This window comes from Hypanus sabinus, chromosome 4 (assembly GCF_030144855.1).
Source record: "Hypanus sabinus isolate sHypSab1 chromosome 4, sHypSab1.hap1, whole genome shotgun sequence".
In the NCBI taxonomy this organism is placed as follows: domain Eukaryota; kingdom Metazoa; phylum Chordata; class Chondrichthyes; order Myliobatiformes; family Dasyatidae; genus Hypanus; species Hypanus sabinus.
The window spans coordinates 127,964,852-127,987,142 of record NC_082709.1 but is presented as its reverse complement, the minus strand read 5'-3'; the positions used below and the strand labels follow the sequence as shown (position 1 = coordinate 127,987,142).

The 22,291-nt window shown below is 41.5% G+C and overlaps 1 protein-coding gene across 10 annotated transcripts in view; it reads left to right on the top strand.

Moving 5' to 3' along the window:
* Positions 1-22,291, top strand: part of LOC132393194 (uncharacterized) — a 322,118-nt gene that overhangs the window by 57,802 nt on the left and 242,025 nt on the right. For all 10 annotated transcript variants that reach the window (XR_009511790.1, XR_009511787.1, XR_009511788.1 and 7 more), the window contains one exon: positions 13,129-14,010. Coding sequence is in view for 5 of the 10 variants with exons in the window: in XM_059968137.1 (XP_059824120.1) it covers positions 13,523-14,010 (488 nt within the window). In the remaining 5 variants the exon portion in view is untranslated. The remainder of the gene's footprint in view (positions 1-13,128; positions 14,011-22,291) is intronic.

Below are 22,291 nucleotides of genomic sequence, written 5' to 3'. Positions count from 1 at the left end.
ATAAAAAATAGTTGATACTGAATCTTTTTTGTACAATGTGTATTAAGAAAGATATATTGTAATTACTGAATAGCCCAGCTGCCTAGTTCAAAATAATCCAGACTTGCACCATAAATCATGGAAATTTGAGTCCCAGTCTTCCCATTGCAAAGATGCTCTATAGTTTCCAGAAAAAGTACTTTGAATACGCCCAGAGCATAAATCAATGTTCTCAGAAAGAGAATAGCAAATAACAGTGTAGCAGAAAGTCCCTTGAAACAAATCCTGGAAAATCAAAAATTTGCAGTTAAATTCAAAAAGGCAGCAGCCACTTCAGGGTACACAAAAAAAGGAACAAGAACATGCCACTTGGTCCCTCCAGATTTCAATGCAATCATGGTTGTTCTACCCAAAAACTCAACTTCTTTAGAGTCAGTTCCTCATAGTCTTCAATCTCTAATCTTGTGGGAAAAAACTTACTACCTTCTCTTTCAATACCTCCAGCAATCTCACCTTCATAATCCCCCAGTTAGAAAATTCAAGGCCGTTAATTATTTTTTACCTTAGTGCATCCTAAGTTTCTTACAGCCAAAATTGTTCAATTTCCTCATTCCCAACAGAAAACCAAGACAGCCTCATGAACTTGCTTGTCAAAAGGCTTACTTTCCCCTCTGCCCATTGTCTTCATTCCCTAAACTTACCTTCACCAGATATATAAAACTGATTTTGTTCATCCAACAGTCAGGTACAAAGGCACTGAAATGTGGTTGGGTCACTTATAATGTAATCAGGTGACGCAGACAGGTCAGAACAAACCACATCCGCATAGCTCCCTGGAATCCTTTGACAGACAGTAAAATTTTGTGTCTAGCTCTACCATCTGTCTGAGCTGCAAAGAATTTTCAATGCCTGACATTCAGAAACTTCTAAATAAATCAGACTGAAATAAACTTGTAAATATTGAAAAAATACAAAACTATTAAAGCACTTTTATGTATTTAACAACGTTAAACCAAATATATATGTATATTTTGCTTCACAATTTTCTTCCTGCATTTAATTCTTCATTAAAATGAATGGGCTTCCAAGGTCTAAGCTGATGCGGGATCTGACAGCAGAGATATTACACTATGCATCATAGAGTCACAGAGTCATAAAGAAATACAGCGCAGGAATAGGCCCTTCAGCCCATCTAGTCCATGCCAAAACCTTTTAAACTGTCTACTCCCATCAACCTGCATCAGGGCCATAGCCCTCCATTTCCCTACCATCCTTGTACCTATCCAAACTTCTCTTAAACGTTGAAATTGAGCTCACATACACCACTTATGCCGGCAGCTCGTTCCACACTCTCATGGCCCTCTGAGTGACGAAGTTTCTCCTCATGTTCACCTTAAACTTCTCATCTTTCACCCTTAACCTATGACCTCTGGTTGTAGTCCCACCCAACCTCAGTGGAAAAAGCCTGCTTGCATTAACCCTATCTATACCACTCATAATTTTGTATACCTCTATCAAAACTCCTCTCAAACTTATTTGTCCTAAGGAATATAGTCCTAACCTATTCAGTTTTTCCTTATAACTCAGGTCCTGCAGACCTGGCAAAACCCTTCTTTCACCTTGTTTACATCTTTCTTCTAGGTAGGTGACCAAATCTGCTCACAATACTCCAAATCAGGCCTCACCAACATCTTATACAACTTCAACATTACACCCCATCTCCTGTAGTTATTACATTGACTTATGAAGGCCAAAGTGCCAAAAGTTCTCTTTACGACCTCATGATGCCACTTCCAACAAATTATGGACCTGTATTCCCAGATCCCTTTGGTCTACCATGCTCCTCGGTGCCCTGCTGTTTACTCTGTAAGACCTACCGAAGTGCAAAACTTTCCACTTGTCTACATTAAATTCCATCTGCCATTTTTCAGCCTACTTTTTGAGCTGATGCAGATCCCTCTGCAAGCCATGATAGCCTTCCTCACTGTCCACTGCACTCCCAATCAGGGATCATGTGGTGTTCACTGCAGCAGAGAAATAGCCAAGAAAGTTCAGCCGGCAAGTTTGGAATTCTGCCTTTCAGCAGGTGTTCTTAAAATTGTCAGCAGGTACACATGGATCTCTTGGCAAATTCAGGAAAATCTAGGGCTTTATTTCAATTTTCATAAAAACTTCAAACAATTTGTCACACTCATCTATTGGGGTAGTCTGATGGACATGGTGGAGCAGTTCAGACAATGATCTTTCCAGCAATCACTTGTGCCAAGCATGGCCCTGGTGGTGGTGAGAAATTATACTCCATCTGAATTGACGTTGTCAATGCCTTCTTTTCCGATGGTACCTTTTTCCAAAGGTTGAAGTCCCGACTGAGTCTGGCATTGAAGACTATTGGACTCATGAAAAAGAGGAGAGTTTATAAGAAGCAGAACAGCCCAAGACTAAAACTCAAGAGTCCGCTTAACACTGCCCTACAACAGCAACTTCAGACCTTGTTTGGGGAAAACCTCCAACAGGGATATCTGGAGGATGTTGAAGAACACTGGACTCTGCTTAAATCCACCGCCCTCAATACCTACAAAAACATTCTTCGGTACAAGTTCAAAGAACATCAGATGATACGACATGGTGGTAGAACAACTTAACTCCAAGAAAAGGAATGCCTTTAGTGCATGGTAGAATGACATCATCAGCAAGATCAAAAGAGAAGCCTATTCTAGAGCCAAGGCAAATCTCCAGCAAAAGGTAGGTAAACTAAAGGGAACTGAGGGGAGACATTGCACTCAATAGATACATCTGGAAGAAATCTGCCCAACTGGTCTGAGAAAGCCTTGAAAATCCAGAGACAGCCAGACTCTGGTGACACAGGAGGCTTCTTCAGTGTCCATGGTCTAAGTTACTTTGGATTAAACCCCTGTAGATGGGAAGAACTCGTAAAGGATGGCAAGATATCATCGATCAATGGAAAGAGCACTTCTTAATCGCAACAGCACTGTTAAACTCGAGGTTACTGATCAAATCCTCCAACTACCTGTGAGAGAAGACATTGGGGCCCCTCCCAGTATGAAAGCAGCCCATTATGTCATCAGGAGCCTGAAAATCAACAAAGCCTCTTGTCCTGACAGGATCCCAGCAGAGATCCTTAAGAAGGTGCTGTCACTCGATGCGGATATGGCCCAAGTGCTGAGAGAGAGAGATGAAGCAGGTCGATAGTTCACAGACTTTAATGCCAACAATGTTAAAGGGTAAAGAAAACAATAAATGCTTGGCCAAACAGGGCCATTGACTAAAACGCTCAAATGGAAAGTGAAGCCTACACTGCGGCTGAAAAAAACAACCAAGAAATAAACGAATACCACCAGTCTTCAGAGTCAGTTGGCTTGACAGTCCAATATCTCAGGTAAGGCGGAAGACAGATAATGAAGTGAAGTTAAGTCCAGGTCTCGACGAATACTACAACAGAATGAATGGTGTTAAATATGATCACAGTGAAGTAATAATTAGCTGACACGTTTATATTCACGAGCACAATTGCCGAATCTGATGAGCTGCTGAATCTGTGGTTGTGACAGGTGGATCAACACTCCTGCAATACGTACCTGCCTTACTCCTGGGGAAAAGAACTGCTCTCAGACCTCAGCGATCCTCTAATAGTGAACTTATTGAAGAAGGGAGACAAGGCAGATTGTGGCAATTGCAGAGGCATCTCCCTCCTGTTAACAGCAGGCAAAGTGCTTACATGAATTTTGTCAACTGACTCCTTCTGCTACCTGGAAAAGTGCGCCCTGAATTGAGGCATGGCTTCTGCCTATTTAGAGGTACTGTAGACATGATCTTCACGGCAAGCCAATTACAGGAAATATGCCATCAACAAAGGCAACCAATGTACTTGGCTTTCATTGACAGAGACATTTGATATGGTAGACTACCAAGCTCTTTCATGTATACTATCAAGACATAACTCTCCTGACAAGTACTTCTGAATACTGAGGCTACTGCTTTATGATATGTCAGCCACAGTACTCAGCAACTGTGGTGTTGAATCAGAACCCTTCACTGTGAAGATAGGAATCAGACAGGACTGTATCACTGAGTCAACCTTATTTGCAATCATTATTGCTGTCATCCTTCATCTCATTGGCCAAATCCTGCCATAGGGCATCCCAATTGTTTACAGAATGTTGACAACAGGCTTTTCATCTTCAATTGGTTCAAGGCCAAGAACGACGTCAACACCACCACCATCATGGAGCTTCAGGATGCGGATAGAAACACCGTCACAGCACACTCTGAAGAAGACCTCTAATGTATCCTGGATACCTTTGCCAAGGCATATCAAGCTCTGGGTCCTGTTTTGGATATAAAGTCACAGGTCCTATATCAGCCACTTGTTGGCGCATGGCCAAGTGGTAAATGCATTCATCTAGTGATCTGAAGGCCGCTAGTTCGAGCCTTGGCTGAGGCTGTGTGTGTGTCCTTGAACGAGGTACTTAACCACACACTGCTCTGCGATGACACCAGTGCCAAGCTGTATGGTTCCTAATGCCCTTCCCTTGGACAACATTGGTGGTGTGGAGAGGGGAGACTTTCAGCTTGGGCAACTGCTGGTCTTCCATAAAAAAAACCTTGCCCAGGCTTGCACCCTGGAAACTTTCCAAGGTGCAAATCCATGGTCTATTGAGACTAACGGAGTCCTACACATATCAGCCACTGCCCAACCAAACATTTATTCAGGCCTCCATAAAAATAGATGATATCCCCTTGAAAAAGTAGACCGCTTTCTCTACTTTTGCAGTATTCTCTCCTCAAAGATCAACTCAGAGATCAACCACCACCTGAGTCATGCTGGGGGGGCCTATGCAAGATTAAGAAAGTCTTTGAAGACCGCGAGCTACAGATTCAAGCTCAACTTTTGGTCTATGGAGCTGTCGTACTTCCTGTGTTACTGTGTGAGCTGAGTCACGGACCACTTTCAGTAGACACTTGAAGGCCCTGAAGAAATACCATTTTAAAAAAACCTTGCAAAAGGTTCTGAGCATCAGCTGGATGGACAGGTGCAAAAAAACAGCGGCGTACTGGAGGAGAGGCAGCATGGACAGCATTTCCACCATGATGAGGCAGCACCAACTCTGATGGATGGGTCATGTCATTTGGATGTCTCACTCACCTCTCCCCAAACTGACCCTTTATTCCCATTTGAAGGAAGGTCAGCGAGCCCCTGGTGGGCAAAGGAAACACTTCAAAGAGAGCATCAAAATTGGCCTGAAAAAATTCCCCACTACATTGATTGCACTCAATGAAAGCACCTGGAGGAAATGTGTTGAAGTTCCTCTCTGCTACATGAGAGCGACCTCCTTTGAGCCACAGAGAACAAGCAGCAGCTGCAAAAGGAGAGATTGAGCAGCTAAACGACCCAGCCACTAAGCACAGCCACCACACACATGTGTCCACTCAGCACCAGAAAGTGTGGATCCTGGACTGGCCCCTATGGTTACCTGAGGACCTGCCAATAGACAACCCCTTCAGAGAACATCATACTTGACTCAACTGATTGTCCTACTACTGCTGTCAGGGTAGCAGAGCTGCTGCCTTCCAGCACACTATCCTGACCTGGGGTGGACTTTTCTACCAATGAAGAAAACCATGGGAAATGCAGAGATTGCAGGCACACTGGATGAGGTAAAAATGAAGTGGAGGTGCTATGAAGCTGGTTTTCTGTCAAGATAGTAACTCCACATGATATTAAGAGTAGGCTGAAGACATAGAATACAGAAGAAGCTCTGAGACCAGACAGCAATCCCAATATATCAAAGGCTTTCGCTCCAGAACTCACTCAGGTTAAGCTATGGCGACACAGTGGTGCAGCAAAGAGAATCGCTGACTCACAGTGTCAGAGATGTGAGTTCAATCCTTGCCTTGACTGCTGTCTGTGTGGAGTTTGCATGTTCTCTCTGTGCCTATGGGCAATTCATCTGGCTGCTCCAGTTTCCTCCCCGATCCCAAACACATGCAAGTTGATGTAAGATAGCCCAAACTTATTGGTGAGTTGATGAAAATGTGGGATGAATGATTGAGTGCGATTAAGGTAGGTTGGATGTAAATAGATGGCTGATGCTTGGGACAGAATTGGTGAGCCTCAGGGCCTGTTTCTGTGTTATATCTTTGAAGATGCTAATGCTCCATATTTTTTCTTCTGACAGAAGCTCACTTGAAGCAAAAGTAGCAGAAAGTACAACATGGTGTCAATGGCACAGAGAGAGAGCAGTTGTAGAAAAGTGGAGGCACAGATGTGTTTAGTTAGCTAACTGTCCTAGTTCCAGATGACAATTGTATAATATCCAACAGAGCAAAAAACATGGGAGCAGCAGCAGGACACTTGTTCCCTCAGACTTGCCCTGCATCCATTACGATCATGGCTGATCTGCTCCAGCCTCGGAAGAAGGTAACGTACAAATTGAAAGGTGCAGGTGACTGAATGGTGGGTGACAGGCTGGCAAAGATTTTGTTTCATAGTCCATTGCCTCAAACTTCACCTTGGGCCCAAATATCTCATAGTTCACTGAGAACGTGTTCTACACGTTGACGGATATCAGGCGAGCATGTGTCTGTGCTGTGAAGATAGGAAGAGTATCTGCGGAGGTCGGCAGTGTTAGAAGGAGAGGAGGTCATGGGCCTGGGATCTAGACATCAGCCTGGGCAGATTGGGGCCAAAGGGTTTAGTTGAGTCTTCATTCCTGATTTCCAAGATGGCGGCACGACGCAGCTTACAGCGGCCACTCCGGAGCTGATTATCTGTTATTTGTGAAGTGGGAAGCCATGCGCAATCTTAATCAATTAAAAACGGATGTGGGAGCACAGAGGAACATGAGGAAATCTCCAGGAAGACCTTCTTCGTTGCTGCTGCTGCTGTGAGGTCCGGGACACTGCTGGGAAGAACAGGCCCCCAGTCCTCGGGGTCGTGTTGCCGATGGCCGTTGGCGGGGCTGTCTTAATACGCTCAGCAGAGGATGGTGCTCGGAGAAACTGTGCCGGAGGGGATGGTCGTCGGCTCGGAGGTTCGACGGACTCGGAGTCCGCTGTGGTCAGGTCGCTTTTGTTGTGTGCTGCGTCTGCGAAGCTGGTTTCGACGGAGCTCTCATAGTGTGCTGCGTCTGCGAGGCTGAGTCGGGTGGCACCGTGGAAGTCCATAGCGGGGGTATTCCCTTCTGCCGCCAGCGTGGGATGGCAAGTCTGTCAGGACCCTGGGGACTTGTGGAAACTGTGTGGTGATTTCTTTTGAACTTATAGTCCTTTAACATCTTTGGACTATTTTTACTGTGCCCATAGTCTGTTTTTTATCAATGATGCTATTGTTTGCACTGTTGTAACTATGTGGTTTTGTGCAGGTCTTGTAGCTTTAGTTTTTGGTCTTGTTTGTCTGGTAGATTTGGAGTTCCTTTCTGCGGAACACGCTAAGATGGTAGCGCGATATTAATACGCAGCAGCCTCTCCGGACTCTGGATTGGGGATTGCCAAACGTTATGTGGATTTTCTGGTGTAGTCTGTTTTGTCATATGCTTTTGTGATATCATTCTGGTGGAACGTTTTCTCATTTTTTAACTGCACTGCATTTGTGGTTTCTAAATGACAATAAACTTAATCTGAATCTGAATCTGAATTGGGGATGAGGGTGTCATTGGCCAATCAGTGACCATCAGTTGTCAGGGATATATATTCAGAAGTTTTTAAGCTAAGGGTTGGGGTGGAGCACATAGAGGGTCAGAAGTTGTAGGACTGGGAGAAAATAAGTTGGCAGATTGGTGTACATCTATCCTCTTGGAAACTATTGTTCATGTTTTATAATACCATCTATGTTGAATATTATTAATAATATTCAACACAGATGGTATCAAACTGGAGATACACAGAGAAATGTTAGGATGGGAGGCTAGTTGAGTCTGTGGACTGGCCAGCCATGTTGCTGTGAGAAAGGCTGGAATCATTTTGGTCACTGGTTTTAGTCCTGAGGGGTTTCAATAAGCCTGTAGATAAGTGATGAAAGTGTTGGGGTTTACACTGGAATATAAAATGGAAGGTACAGGTCTGGGATGGCAGCAGACTATGAGGAAAAGAATTCCTTTTTCTCAAGCTCCACAAAGAAGTGACACCAAAAAAGTGTTGGGTCATTTAAAAAGACTGTTGCTTTGATCACTTAACACCAGGAAACTTGGGTGATGCCTAATATCTCTCTGTTAGTGCCTTCCCTCAAACAGTTAGTATTCCTAACTTTGATAAAGATCATAATTAGCAAAACACCAAAGAACTTCTGAAACTGGTGAGTTCTCAGTAGTCTAAATAAAAAGCTCTTTAAAATACTGGCAGTGGGCCCATTGGCTAGTTAAGACAATAACCACACTTCACCATTTTGAAAATGAGAATTCAGGTCAGTTGAAATGAAATAACTCTAAGGCAGGCAACAACTGGAATATTTGCAATCTGTTAATTTAGCTACTGAGAAACCATCAGTTAAGTTACACTTTCTGATATCATTCAGTTCTTTCATATTTATAAGAGCTGCAAATAATCTATCTCTTTCTACATCCTGATTGCATCTCAAGGTGCGTCAAGATTTCATCTTGTGTTGAAAGGGTCATGTCATCTGTTCCCTGTTCAATATTTACACCGATGCTACATCTGTCTTTTTTGCTCAGGTGAGCAGATGGAATGCCTTGTTCCTTAGCTGGATCGAAGACATATTTTGTGAGCTTCCATATGCTCCTTGAAAGTATTAACTAAGTAGTTCTTGAGGATATTTGGCAAATATAATAACAACCTTAAGGGTTTCAAGTTGTGCTACAATTAAATGGTCAAATTAATTTATTTTGCAATAAAATTATATGAATCAAACTCTAATAAATAGGCAACATGTCAGGGAAAACTTACTTTTCTCCTGCCAAGGTAATTCAATGGGAGGATTTGAAAAATTGTAACGTCCGGCATTCCTTTACATTGCATGGTCCAGTTACCTACCTGAAGTGGGCTGTAAGACACGAATGAGCACATAATAGTATGATGTTTTTTGCTGGTTTAGTGTTCTTGTGATCACTGTTATCTTAAGAAATTGTGTCATATGGTTAACTATTGAACCAAACTTAAGAATCAATTGAGCATTGGCTGCCACCATAAAGTACATGTTTCCTTTGCTATCTGCGGTCTTAATGAGTTATGTAACTTTCTACAGCTCTGTGCAAGAAGAAGCCCAAGATACCATGTTGGAAGGGACCATGGACATTTACAAAAATGATCCAGTTAGGAGAAATAATGAACTAGGATAGAGCACAGTCCTTGGCAATGTATCTTCACTGTACATCTACCTCTTGGAGATGTCGAGATGAGCTAGAATGAAATCAGTTGGGTTCATTAGGCTGAGTGCAGTCTATCTCATGAACATGGTTCAGTTGTTTCCTACCTGCACTGGCATTTGACAGGGGCATATTGTGACCACTGGATAATAGGTGAGGAAGGTGAATGTTACCATAGTGGGAGAGGGACAATAGGTGTGGAAGATCCTAGTCCCTCTTTGTGGAAACTGGAAGGACACTCCTCTTGCTCACTGGGACCACTGGAGGAAGGCTCAGCTTTCCCTCAGATAGGCTCTTTTGTTTCCCATTGATTTAGTGAACATCCAGTTAAAATACTAATAAGGCAGAAGAAATTATGGAGGTTTAAAGTTGCTCCTAAGGTTTTAAAAAATTAGCCAATTGAGGGAGATTAAAATCCAGGGAATTTAAGTTTTGTAGATACTTCCTTTTTCATCTAGCCTATGTGAATCATCATTGAAGTCTATAATTTCAGATAACCAGACTTTGGTTTGTGTCAGAATGAGCCAGTGCTGATCTAAGGTCATCAGCCTATTGCACTTCCTTCAGTTTTTCTTCTTTCCATGGATGCCACTTGACCTGCTGGGCATTCCTAACATCCACCCCCCCCCCCTTTATTTCCGATTTCCAGCAAATGCTGTGTTCAATTTCGCACAGGTCCAGCATTGTCTTTTCTCTCTCCCCTTTCTCTTCCCTCGAGTTATATGCTCTCCAATCAGATGAGTCTTTAGAATCCCTTCTCAGCTGGCATCAACTTATGTCATTTACACTTAGTCTCCACCATGTTGCATCCCTTTGACCCTTCAAGCCCAATTTGAATGTTTCTAGGTTCCGATGAAAGGCCCTTCACTTGCAATATTCCTTTCATGCACCCCTTCAGATGCTGCATAATTCCTGTGCTTTCTGCCTATATTTCAGATCTCCAGCATCAAAAGTTTATAATTTGTATTTTCAATATGAACTTCTTATTTATGAAGGTCAATTTCCCCTTCCCTCCTATTGTGGGACGATCTGTATCGAAGATACAATGAAATATATTCAGACAGCACAGTAATGTGGTGGCTTAGCAGTTCAATTCTGTCACTCTCTGTAAGGAGCTTGTACATTCTCCCCATGACTGCATAGGTTTCCTCCGGGTGCTCTGGTTTCCTCCCACATTCCAAAGATATATGGTTTAGTAGGCCAATTGGTCACATGGGTGTAATAGGCTGTTGTGGTTTTGTTGGACCAAAAGGGCATGTTACTGTGCTGGATCTCTGAATAAATAAAATATAACATCATAGAGACTTAATACTGATAGCCCAGCCCAGTGTTGCTGCCTGCACACCCAATTGGGAAGTTATACTATTTTCTGTGAATGTGGAAAATCCCTCAGCAAACAGCAGAAGGTCTCATCCTTCTTTGTCTTAAGGTAGAATGTATAATAAAGGTTTACTTCTATAAATCAATCCAATGATGCGGTTCATTTAAGCTGAGGCGTTTGCTTATATTACTAAGTAGGTATGCCTTACATTCTGAAGAAGTCATTATATATTTCATTGCTGATTTATGATTTAATCTGATCTCAGTGTCACATTTTGAAAATTAGCTGTGTAGTAATAACCTTAAGAAAATGTTTTGAAATAATTAAAATTTTCACATTTCAGTGTACATACACCGGCAAAAATTTATGCCTTCCATGAAATATTTACAAGTTTTCATTGAAATTCTATTATCTATTAAGTGTGCTAAGTACCATGATAAATTGCATACTGATGAAATATGAAATCATGAATATTTTATTAACCATTCCAATGTTTTCATTTCGCAGTGCTTTCAGTGAATCAATGAAATTTTCCTGTGTTTTTGAACAAGCACAATGTTTCATGTTATAGCTACGGAACAAAATTATAATCCAAAACCTGTTAAAGAAACTGAATTAGAAACTAATATATTGTTTATTTGGATTTCAAGTGGTCAAGAAATTAAAATTTCAGGAATTCTCAAACTGCAATTGAAGCAAAATTAACAGGCTTCCACTAAATAATTATGCAGGAATCAATTTGCTTTATATAAGAGCAGTTTGCAACCATATGCAAAGAGTAATGAGTTTTAGCATGAATGATATGCAGGAAATCAGACTTTGCCTATATAATTTTATGAACACCATCAAATGACATTACAAAGAAAAGCTGTATGAATGGTAGATGAGAAGATCTGTGAACACTATTTCATTTGTAAAAAGAATATGTAAGAATGTGAAATAATTCCTTCTTGTTGTTAACGTTTCCATAATTTAAACAAAAATTGGTATTATAATTTCAACCAGCTGTATGTTCAATATTAGGGAAAACTTGTCAGCAGATTTAAGAGTCTCCAAATCAAGCTAATGAAAAATTCATACCTGATTGTCTGAAATCAATTCCTTTCAGAATCATAGCATCATAAAAAACTACAGCACAGAAGCAGGCCCTTCAGCCCATCCAATCAGTGTGGAACCATTTATACTGCCTACTCCCATCAACCTGCACCTGGATCATGGCCCTCCATATCCCTGCCATCCAGGCACTTACCCAAATTTCATTTAAATGTTGAAACCAAAATTGAATCCACCACTTGCACAGACAGCTTATTCCACACTCTCACCAATTTCCGAATGATGAAGTTTCACTTCATTTTCTCCTTAAACATTTCACCTTTTGCCCTAATCCTATGACCTCTAGTAGGAGTTTCACCCTATCTCTGTGGAAACAAACTGCTTAGGTTTACTATATCCATACCCCTCATAATTTTGTATTTCTCTATCAAAGCTTCCCTCAATCTTCTACATTCTAGGGAATAAATTTCTAGCCAATTCAATTTTTCCTTATATCACAGTTCCTCCAGTCCCAGCAACATCCTTGTAAATTTTCTGTGTACTCCTTCAATCTTATTTAAGTCTTTCTGATCTGTAGGTGACCAAAATTGCACACAATACTCCAAAATAGGCCTCACCTTTATCTTATACAGCTTCAACATAACATCCCAACTCCAGTACTCAATACTTTGATCTATGAAGGCCAACAAGCCAAAAGCTTTCTTTATGACCCAATCTATGCCACTTTCAATGAATTATGGACCTGTCTTCCCAGATCCCTTCATTTTTCAGTGACCTACTGCTCACTGTGTAAGACCTCCATCACTGGTCTTCTCAAGTTACGGGATCTCACATTTGTCTGCATTAAATTCAATCTGCCATTTTTCAGCCCATTTTTCCAGATGGTCTAGACCCTGTTGCGATCTCTGATAGTCTGCCTTTCTGTTCACTACGTCCTCAATCTTGGTGTCATCCACAAATTTACGGATCCAGTAAATTACATTCTCATCCAGATTGTTGATATAGATGACAAACAACAACAGACCCAGCACCAATCCCTGCAGCACTCCATTAGTCACAGACCTCTGTCTACTTCTACTCTCTGGCTTCTTCCGCAAAGCTAATGTCTAATCAAATTTAGTACCTTATCTTGAATGCTAAATGACTGAACCTTCTTGACCAACCTCCCATGGGGACTTTGTCAAATGTCTTACTGAAGTCCATGTAGACAATATCCACTGCCTTGCCTTCATCAACTTTCCTGGTAACTTCCTCAAAAAGAGTAATTGGTGAGACATGACGTACCATGCACAAAGTCATGCTGACTATGGTGATCTGACATGCAAGAACGTGATTGGAGAGAGTTCTGAGCATGCGCAGGAATGATAGAAAGATAGAGAAAACATGGTATTGTAAACATGTGTGATTGTTGTTAAATAAAAGTTCTATTTCTTCCAGAACATGGTTCTTTTGTGGTAACCCACAGTACGTATGAATATAAAGAACACAACTTGGTGTCAGAAGTCAGTCTGGAAGAATAATAGGTTACCTAACTTGGGAAAATCGAAGATAATTTTCTGAAAAAAGAGTTTGAGCTATTTTGGTGTTTGCTTATAGCTTTACAAAAGGAAGGTTTGCAACCTCCACTGACAATTCAATTATCTGGGAACGTAGCTGAGAACTGGAGAAAACTTAAGCAATGTTTTGAATTGTATTTATCGTCATCAGAGTGAATCAAAAACCAGAGAAAGCGAAAGCTGCACTTTTACTCCATGTAATAGGTGACAACGCAATTGAGGTATATAATCATTTTACTTTTGAAAATGGAGATAATTTAAATCTAAAATTGATAATGGACAAATTTGAATCATTTTATATACTGAAGCGTAATGTGACGTATGAGCGATACAAATTTTTTACATTTACGCAGAGAGCTGGTGAAACTATTGATCAATATGTTACTGAATTAAGACACCAGAGTAAAACATGCAAGTTTGGAGAACTGATAGACTCTCTCATTAATGACAGAATTGTTTGTGGCATTCTGGATAATGGTCTGAGAGAAAGACTCTTAAGAGGACAAGACTTAGATATGGAAAAAGCTTTGATGCTCTGCAAAGCTTCGGAAATCGTGGCGTTGCAGGCTAAAGAACTTTTCATTGAGAACTGCAAGGTAGACACTGTGAGAAAGTGCAAACATATTAGAAAAAATAATAAAACAACAACAAAAACGACAGAGAGCAAGACGTCATCTGAGAGAAAAAAGCTGTGTGATTGCCTGTGGACAGCAGCATTGACCAAAACTGGGTCTGGCGTATGGAAAAATTGGCAACAACTGTGGTAAGAGTAACCATTTTTCATGCTGTTGCAGAAGTAGAAAGAAAATAAAACAAGTAAATGCAGTGCTTGAAAATAAACTTGAGGAGTTTTATATAGATGTGCTTTGTGAACACAAACAAAGTAAGAATGACTGGACTATTCCATTGCAAGTGAACCAAAACAATATTCTGTTTAAACTTGATACTGGAGCACAAGTAAATATTCTTGCAGAATCTGAGTTTAAAGCTTTAAAGCCAAGACCAAAATTACATAAGACAAATATAAGAGTGACTGGGTATTCAGGTGCAGACATTCCAGTTAAAGGAACATGTGTGGCAAATCTATCACACAAAATTTTGTGCACACACTTTCATTTGTGTTGGTGCCAAGGAATGTACAGTCAGTACTGGGTTTATCTGCCTGTGAGAGACTGAATTTGGTGAAAAGAGTATTAGTCCTGGACAGTGACACATACAGTGACTTGATGAAAGAGTATGAGGACTTGTTCAAAGGGCTTGGTTGTCTTCCAGGGGAGCACACGATTAAAATTGACAACACAGTGCCACCCGTAGTACATCAATGTAGAAAAGTGCCTTTTGCATTTCGTCATCAACTGAAAACAGAGCTTGACGGAATGGAACAGCTAGGAGTCATAAAAAAAATTGATGAACCAACTGAATGGGTCAATTCATTTGTCATTGTTGATAAGAAAAATGGAAAGCTGAGGATTTGTTTAGATCCAAGAGACTTGAATTGAGCCATTAAAAGAGAGCATTTCAAATTCCCTACTTGTGAAGAAATTATGTCACAGTTTGCTAATGCAAAGTACTTCCGTAAATTAGACGCATCCTCTGGATTCTGGCAACTTAAACTAGATGAACCGAGTTCAAAGTTGTGTACCTTTAACACTCCTTTTGCCAGATATTGATTTCTTCAGCTTCCATTTGGAATTACATCAGCTCCTGAAGTGTACTGTTACGAACCCCGTAACTGGGTCACTTACCAGCAAAAATGGAGAGGTCCGTTGAAGTCTGATGGTACTATTTTTAACAGTATTTATTAGTAAAAATACACAAAAGTAATATCAATGCAAACATACAGATAATATATGTCATCAATACTAAATCTAAAAGTGCAGGTATAATAATAATCAATAAGCTCTATCGTTGTCTAGGGGATAAATGTATTGTCCGATGGAAATATAAAAGTCACTCAGTTCATTCAGGCTGTAGCCTCTTGTTGGAGAGAGAGAGAGTTTTAGAAACTTGCCAATTCCTTCTATGATTTCGATCTGTCGGAATCTCGTTGGTGTGGCCGTTCACTTGTGGCCTCTCCTTTAGCTAAAGCCGTTCTTCTGTGGCGAGCCCGCCAATCCCAGGCAAGGGAAAGGACGCACACAAGCCCCCAACCGGCTGTCGCTATTAAATGCTGTCACGGGATTTCTAACGTTTCTCCTGGTGCGTCTAAAGGGGTTGTTCCCCAGACCCTCTTTTATCCTTACTCACGGGGTCTCAGATGTCAGTCAGGTTGGGATGATGCAATCCCTCAACCAGCCCACTCTGGTCGTCCCCTGAGGGCTTCAATGAATAGTACAGTACTCATTACACAATTCTGTCTCCAAGAGACAATAGCCATTATCAGGGGTTTTTGTTTTGCTGAGGCCAGGACACATTCCAAACCTTGTGGATTCTGCGTGTCTCTTTCTCATTTCCTGGGTCCCAGACCCGAATTAATAGCGATCCTGCGATTCTCGAAAAGGAGGGGGCGACTTGGTATCCTTCGGCCCCTCAGAGTTGTGGCACATTCGTAACAACCCCTTCCTTCAAAGATGTTTTACCATCGGTAAAAATGAATTAATACAGAGTCTTACAGGATTTCAGAATCTAACACAATACAAAAGAGTTTTCTTTTCACTACAGAGTAATACAGTTATACATTCAATTCAGCATCTAAACAGTTAGCGATTACATTGTCACTTCCTTTAATATCTTAACATCTTGTACCTTAATAAATTCTTGTAGCATCAGACTCCAATTTAATAACTACCTATTTTTATACCTTTTCTTCAACAAACAAAAACTAAAGAGTTGTGATCTTAGCTTACATGTATACTACAAATGTTCATGCAAATACTAATCTTTATGTTACTTTCAAACTTAACAGTCAATCTTCCATGGGGTTGTCTTTATTAGTTACATGCTTTGTCGAAATCTCTTAAAACTGGATCCTGTTATTTAAAATGGCATCCTGTCAACCCTCGCCCCTTTTCCAGTTAACTCCTGTGTGGTTAACTTGTATACTAGTGTGGAATCGGCTTCCGCCTGCTCCTTTCATAGGAGTTATTTTATCAACAATGTGTTCCAAACTTAGACCATTTTCCGAATTTCCACACAATTCTTTAATTTAAGCAAGTTGCTAGTTTTCTCTTCAGGACTCTTCCGCCTCTTCACAGCACACTCTTGAATAACAATAGCGTGTGGGGTACCTTTACATTCCAAATCAACCTGTAATTGATTCGCAGGCACCGTGTTACCAAGCCATTGTCTCTGTAGCCTGGTTGCTGCTTCTGACATCAATCCAGACTTTAAATTTTCTTCATTCAATTGAGGAACTACACTTTTCCCTTCTCCTTCAATAATAATAATCACCTCACCACCTTTTATCTCCTCACTAACTCTTAACACACCTTCAAACAACTGGGAATTCTCACTTCCCACTAGTACCAAGGTTAATCCTTTCTTCACTGAACCAAGTCCATCTGACCCACAAGGACTGCATTCCTTTTCAACTGAATCAAATACTTCAGACTTTTTCTGAGCTCCATTACTAGGTTCAGTACCACGTGCATCCACATCTTGAACACACTCAAATGGGACTTTTGCCTCTTCCAGGCTTTCAATACCCGTACCCTTTTCAAATTCTAAATTCCCCTGATCCTCCCAGTTACTCTCTGGGCAACTCCCTTCCGGAGTAAACTCAATCCCGTGGGCTGAAACAACCTCATCTGCCAACCCAGCAGACTTCTTCAAGGTAAGGGCATCCTCTTCATCTCGGACTGCCCTCATTTCATTATCGGGAGCATCTTTAGAATTTTCAACTTCTTCAAACAGTTCTGCCAAACCAGACAGATCATCCATGTCCAACCCTGGACCTTTTAACTGCCTTTTCTGTTTCTCATCTTTACTTCGTGCCTCTATAAATTTCCTCCTGACTAAGGGCAGGTCTACCTCCTCTCCCTTACTCTCTTTCACTTTCCTATTCTCCATTTTACCACCCTCTAAACCCTCTTGGTACAGGGTCGGTAAAAACGACTCAGCCAAATCGAAACTGGCCGGATTTAAACTAGTCTCGTTCTCAGCTGCCTTTCTCGACATGCTGCAAGTGATCGCGCATGCGGGATAGATCTTGGAATCTAGGGGCAGGGCCTCAACACTTACAGGCTGGCTCATCAGCTCCATGGCCGACCAAACTTCACCACCAGCTAAATCGTTACCCAAAAGGACGTCTACGTCAGTTCTCAGGAATTCTGATCACACCCCTATTTCAACTGGTCCAGATACCAGCTCACAATTTGTAATGATCCTATGCAAGGGCACCGCTTCTGTCCCTTTTCCTATGCCTCTCAAAGCCACCTCTCCAGTCTTGCGACCAAAATCCAGTACCTTACTGCTAATCAATGACAGCTCCGCTCCCGTGTCTCTCCAGATCCGCACTGGAACTGATGTGTCTCCCTCTCTCACAGACACGGTTCCTTCTGAAATACATTTCTCAGACCCTTCTCGTACTCTGTCTACCTGGGGCTCTCTCGTCAATTTACTGATTACCACAGCACATCCTGTAGGGACTGCTGCTTTCCATTTTCCTGTCTCCTTTTTTGGAGCAAGGCACTGAGATGCAATATGACCCCCCTTTCCACAATTAAAACAGGTCAAGCCAGGACCTCTCCTGCCGTCTTGCCTCTCCTCCTCAATTTTACCACTAGCTCCCGGCAGGACCTCTGCCTCAGCCGGCGGGCTTTCTCTACCATTCTCAAGGTCTCTCTGGTAACTTTTATTTGAGGAAAACTTTGTCTTGTGGGTTAGGGCATATTCATCTGCGAACCTAGCAAATTCAGAGATGGACTTATTCGACTTCTCATTCAAATACATCTGGATATCATCCAAAACACAACCTTTAAATTCCTCAATCAGAATTAACTCCCTGAGATGCCAAAAATCTTCTTCCACTATTTCTGAGGCACATCAACGATCCAAGAGCACACCCTTCTCATAGGCAAACTCGGTATACGTCTGATTCCACCCTTTCTTTAAATTTCTGAACTTTTGTCTATAGGCCTCAGGTACCAATTCATAGGTCCAACGAATGGCCTCCTTTACTTTCTCATAATTCTCCGACTCTTCCTCCTCCATGGACAACGCCGTATATGCCCGTTGTGCCTTCCCTCTTAACACACTTTGTAACAACGCCACCCACTGATCTCTGGGCCACTTCTGACTCACTGCCACCTTTTCAAAATGCAAGAAGTAACTATCAACATTCATCTCCTCGAACGGATGTACTAACCTAAATTCCCGACTAACACTAAACCGCTCCTCTCGGTCTGACCCTTGAGCTCTTCGCTCTTGCCTTAACTTCTCCATGTCCAAGTCATGTTGCCTCTGTTTTTCTTTCTCCCTTTGGTTCTCAGTTCTTTCCCTCTCCTTTTCAGCTCTCTCCTTCTCTTTTTCAGCTGCTTCCAGCTGTATTAACTGAATTTCATGCTCCCTCTTCACCTCTAACTCCTTTAGCTGGAGCGCATGCTGCCTTTGCTTCTCGGCTCTTTCTTTTTCCTTTTCAGCTGCTTCCAGCTGCTTTAACTTAATTTCATGTTCCAACCTTAATTTCTCCAACTCTAACTGAGCCATCCCACTAGCTGGTGCCTTTTCAGGGATATTTTCCAATACCTCAGCCGAAAACACATTCTTCACAATATAATACTGAGTTATGGCCCTCCGCACCTCCCGCTTTTTCATCGACAACCTCACCTCTGCGAGGTTTAGTCCTTTTGCAATATTTATCAAATCCGACTTTGTGGCAGCCTCTAGCACCTCCAGAGTTGGGTTTTCTATAAATTCATCCACTTCCATCTTTGCTGGTTTCCCGTCTGGTTACCCACGCAACCAGATCCAAGTTTGGACTTAAAAGCCCGATTTATTGGCCCTCCAATTTGGTATCAAATCTCGAGACGAGGCCCCCACTTTGGTACGAACCCCATAACTGGGTCACTTACCAGCAAAAATGGAGAGGTCCGTTGAAGTCTGATGGTACTATTTTTAACAGTATTTATTAGTAAAAATACACAAAAGTAATATCAATGCAAACATACAGATAATATATGTCATCAATACTAAATCTAAAAGTGCAGGTATAATAATAATCAATAAGAAATAAGCTCTATCGTTGTCTAGGGGATAAATGTATTGTCCGATGGAAATATAAAAGTCACTCAGTTCATTCAGGCTGTAGCCTCTTGTTGGAGAGAGAGAGAGTTTTAGAAACTTGCCAATTCCTTCTATGATTTCGATCTGTCGGAGTCTCGTTGGTGTGGCCGTTCACTTGTGGCCTCTCCTTTAGCTAAAGCCGTTCTTCCGTGGCGAGGCCACCAATCCCAGGCAAGGGAAAGGATGCACACGAGCCCCCAACCGGCTGTCACTATTAAACCCTGTCTTGGGATTTCTAGCGTTTCTCCTGGTGCGTCTAAAGGGGTTGTTCCCCAGACTCTCTTTTATCCTTACTCACGGGGTCTCAGATGTCAATCAGGTTGGGATGATGCAATCCCTCAACCAGCCCACTCTGGTCGTCCCCTGAGGGCTTCAATGAATAGTACAGTACTCAATACACAATTCTGTCTCCAAGAGACAATAGCTGTTATCAGGGGTTTTTGTTTCGCTGAGGCCAGGACATATTCCAAACCTTGTGGATTCTGCGTGTCTCTCTCTCATTTCCTGGGTCCCAGACCCGAATTAATAGCGATCTTGCAATTCTCGAAAAGGAGGGGGCGACTTGGTATCCTTCGGCCCCTCAGAGTTTTGGCACATTCGTAACAGTACCATAAAACCATTCACATGCTATATGAGCACATTGAGGGCGTGGATACATCCGTGGACAATATTATTGGGGATCATCTAAACAAGAGCATGATGCCAGACTCAGACAAGTCTTTGAGGCAAACCTGAAATTGAATAAAGACAAATGTCAGCTAAGAGTGACTGAACTTACCTTTGTGGGTGATATTGTCAGCGATGAGGGTGTGCGTCCTGATCCATGGAAGGTTTCTGCTATTGAGAACATACCAAGACCGCAATGTAAAAAGGATTTTCAAAGGTTCATGGGAATGGTCAACTACATGGGAAAATTCATACCCAATCTTTCGGAATAGCTTGCTCTATTGAGGCAGCTAACAGAAAAGAAAAACAAATGGAGCTAGATTCATGAACAGGGAAGGCATAGCAAAATCTCAAGAAAGTGCTCATTAAAGAAACTGTGTTGAAATTCCATGATGCTGAGAGACCCATAAAACTCTCATGTGATGCATCTCAAACAGGCTTAGGGGCAGTATTACTCCAGAAGCATGATAAGGAATGGCTACCGTAGCATATGCATCTCGTTCATTATCTGATCCAGAAACAAGGTATTCCCAAATTGAAAAAGAATTGCTCAGCATTATGTTTGCTTGTGAGAGATATCAACAGTTTGTGTCAGGGCAATCTATTGATGTTGAAACTGATCATAAACCTCTGATTACATTGTTTCACAAACCTTTAAGTAACTGTCCTTTGCAAATTCAGTGAATGATGATCAAATTGCAAAGATATGCATTGAATGTGTCATACACACCTCGACACTGTACCTGTTGCTCCTGAAAAGTTGAAACTGCTGTGTCTTGAGACAGAGAAAGACAAAATTCTCAGTCAGGTAATACAAGTGGTGATGGATGGATGGCCAGATAATAAGCATGACTGTACCTCAGAAGTACAATATTGGAACCACAGATCAGAGCTTTCTGTTGTGGATGGGATATTGTTCAAAGGTAGCAGAATTGTGATTCCTAAAAGTCTCCAAAAAGAAACTCTTGGGAAAGTTCATGAAGGCCACCTAGGTATTGAAAAACATAAGAGAAGGACACGGGAAGTGATGTTTTGGCCTAGGATAAATCAAGAAATGGCAGAATTGGTGTCTTTCTGTCAAATTTACCTTAAATACCAACCTAGCAACTCTAAGGAGCCATTGCATCCACATCCTAATCCTCAGAGACCTATCAGAAGGTAGGCATAGATCTTTTTATAACTGACAACAAAGATTATCTAGTAATAACAGGTTACTACTTATTGTATCCTGAAGTGTGTGGTCTGAGCAGAACAACCGCAGAGAATGTAATTACATGCATGAAATCAGTTTTTTCCAGATGTGGTGTACCTGATGAAATTTTCACAGACAATGGTCCACAATTCAATGGTGAATGCATGAGACATTTTGCTCAGTAATGGGGCTTTGTTCAAACAACGCCTAGTCCATTTTTCCCTCAGTCCAATGGATTAGTTGAGAAGTTGATAGGAATTATCAAGAAACTGATGCACAAAGCAAAAGGTAGTGGAGGTGATTTTTATAAAGCTTTGTTAACCAATCGCAGTACTCCACTTGAATGTGGATTTTCACCTGCTCAGCTCTTGATGGGACGCTGTTTGAGATCCAATCTGCCAATAGATGAGAGCCTTCTGAGAACAGAGGGAGGTGAACAAGTGAAAAGATAGAAAGATGAACACAAAGCAAAGCAGAAAACATACCTTAACAGATGTTCTCGTCCATTACTTGAACTGCACCAAGGAGATGAAGTGAGGATGCAAGACAAAATTAACATATGGACACAGAAAGCTACAGTACTTGAAGAACTACAACCCAGATCACAAATGGTCTGAACAGAAGAAGGAGGGGTGTTAAGAAGAAATCGCAAAGACTTCAAGAAAGAGCCAACTTCAGAGTTTCAGTTAAGTGATGCAGACCAGACAAAACATGGAAATAACAACAAAACACAAGAACTGTGTGAATCACTTAGAAGGTCTACTCACGTTCATAAACCCCCAGAGAGACCGATAGAGACATGTTAAATTATGCATTTGTTCTGGTCAATGTTGCTAATTGTTTTTTCTTTATATGGAAAGGAAGACGTGGTGATATGATGTGTAAGAACGTGATTGGAGAGAGTTCTGAGCATGCGCAGGAATGATAGAAAGATTGAGAAAACATGGTATTGTAAACACGTGTA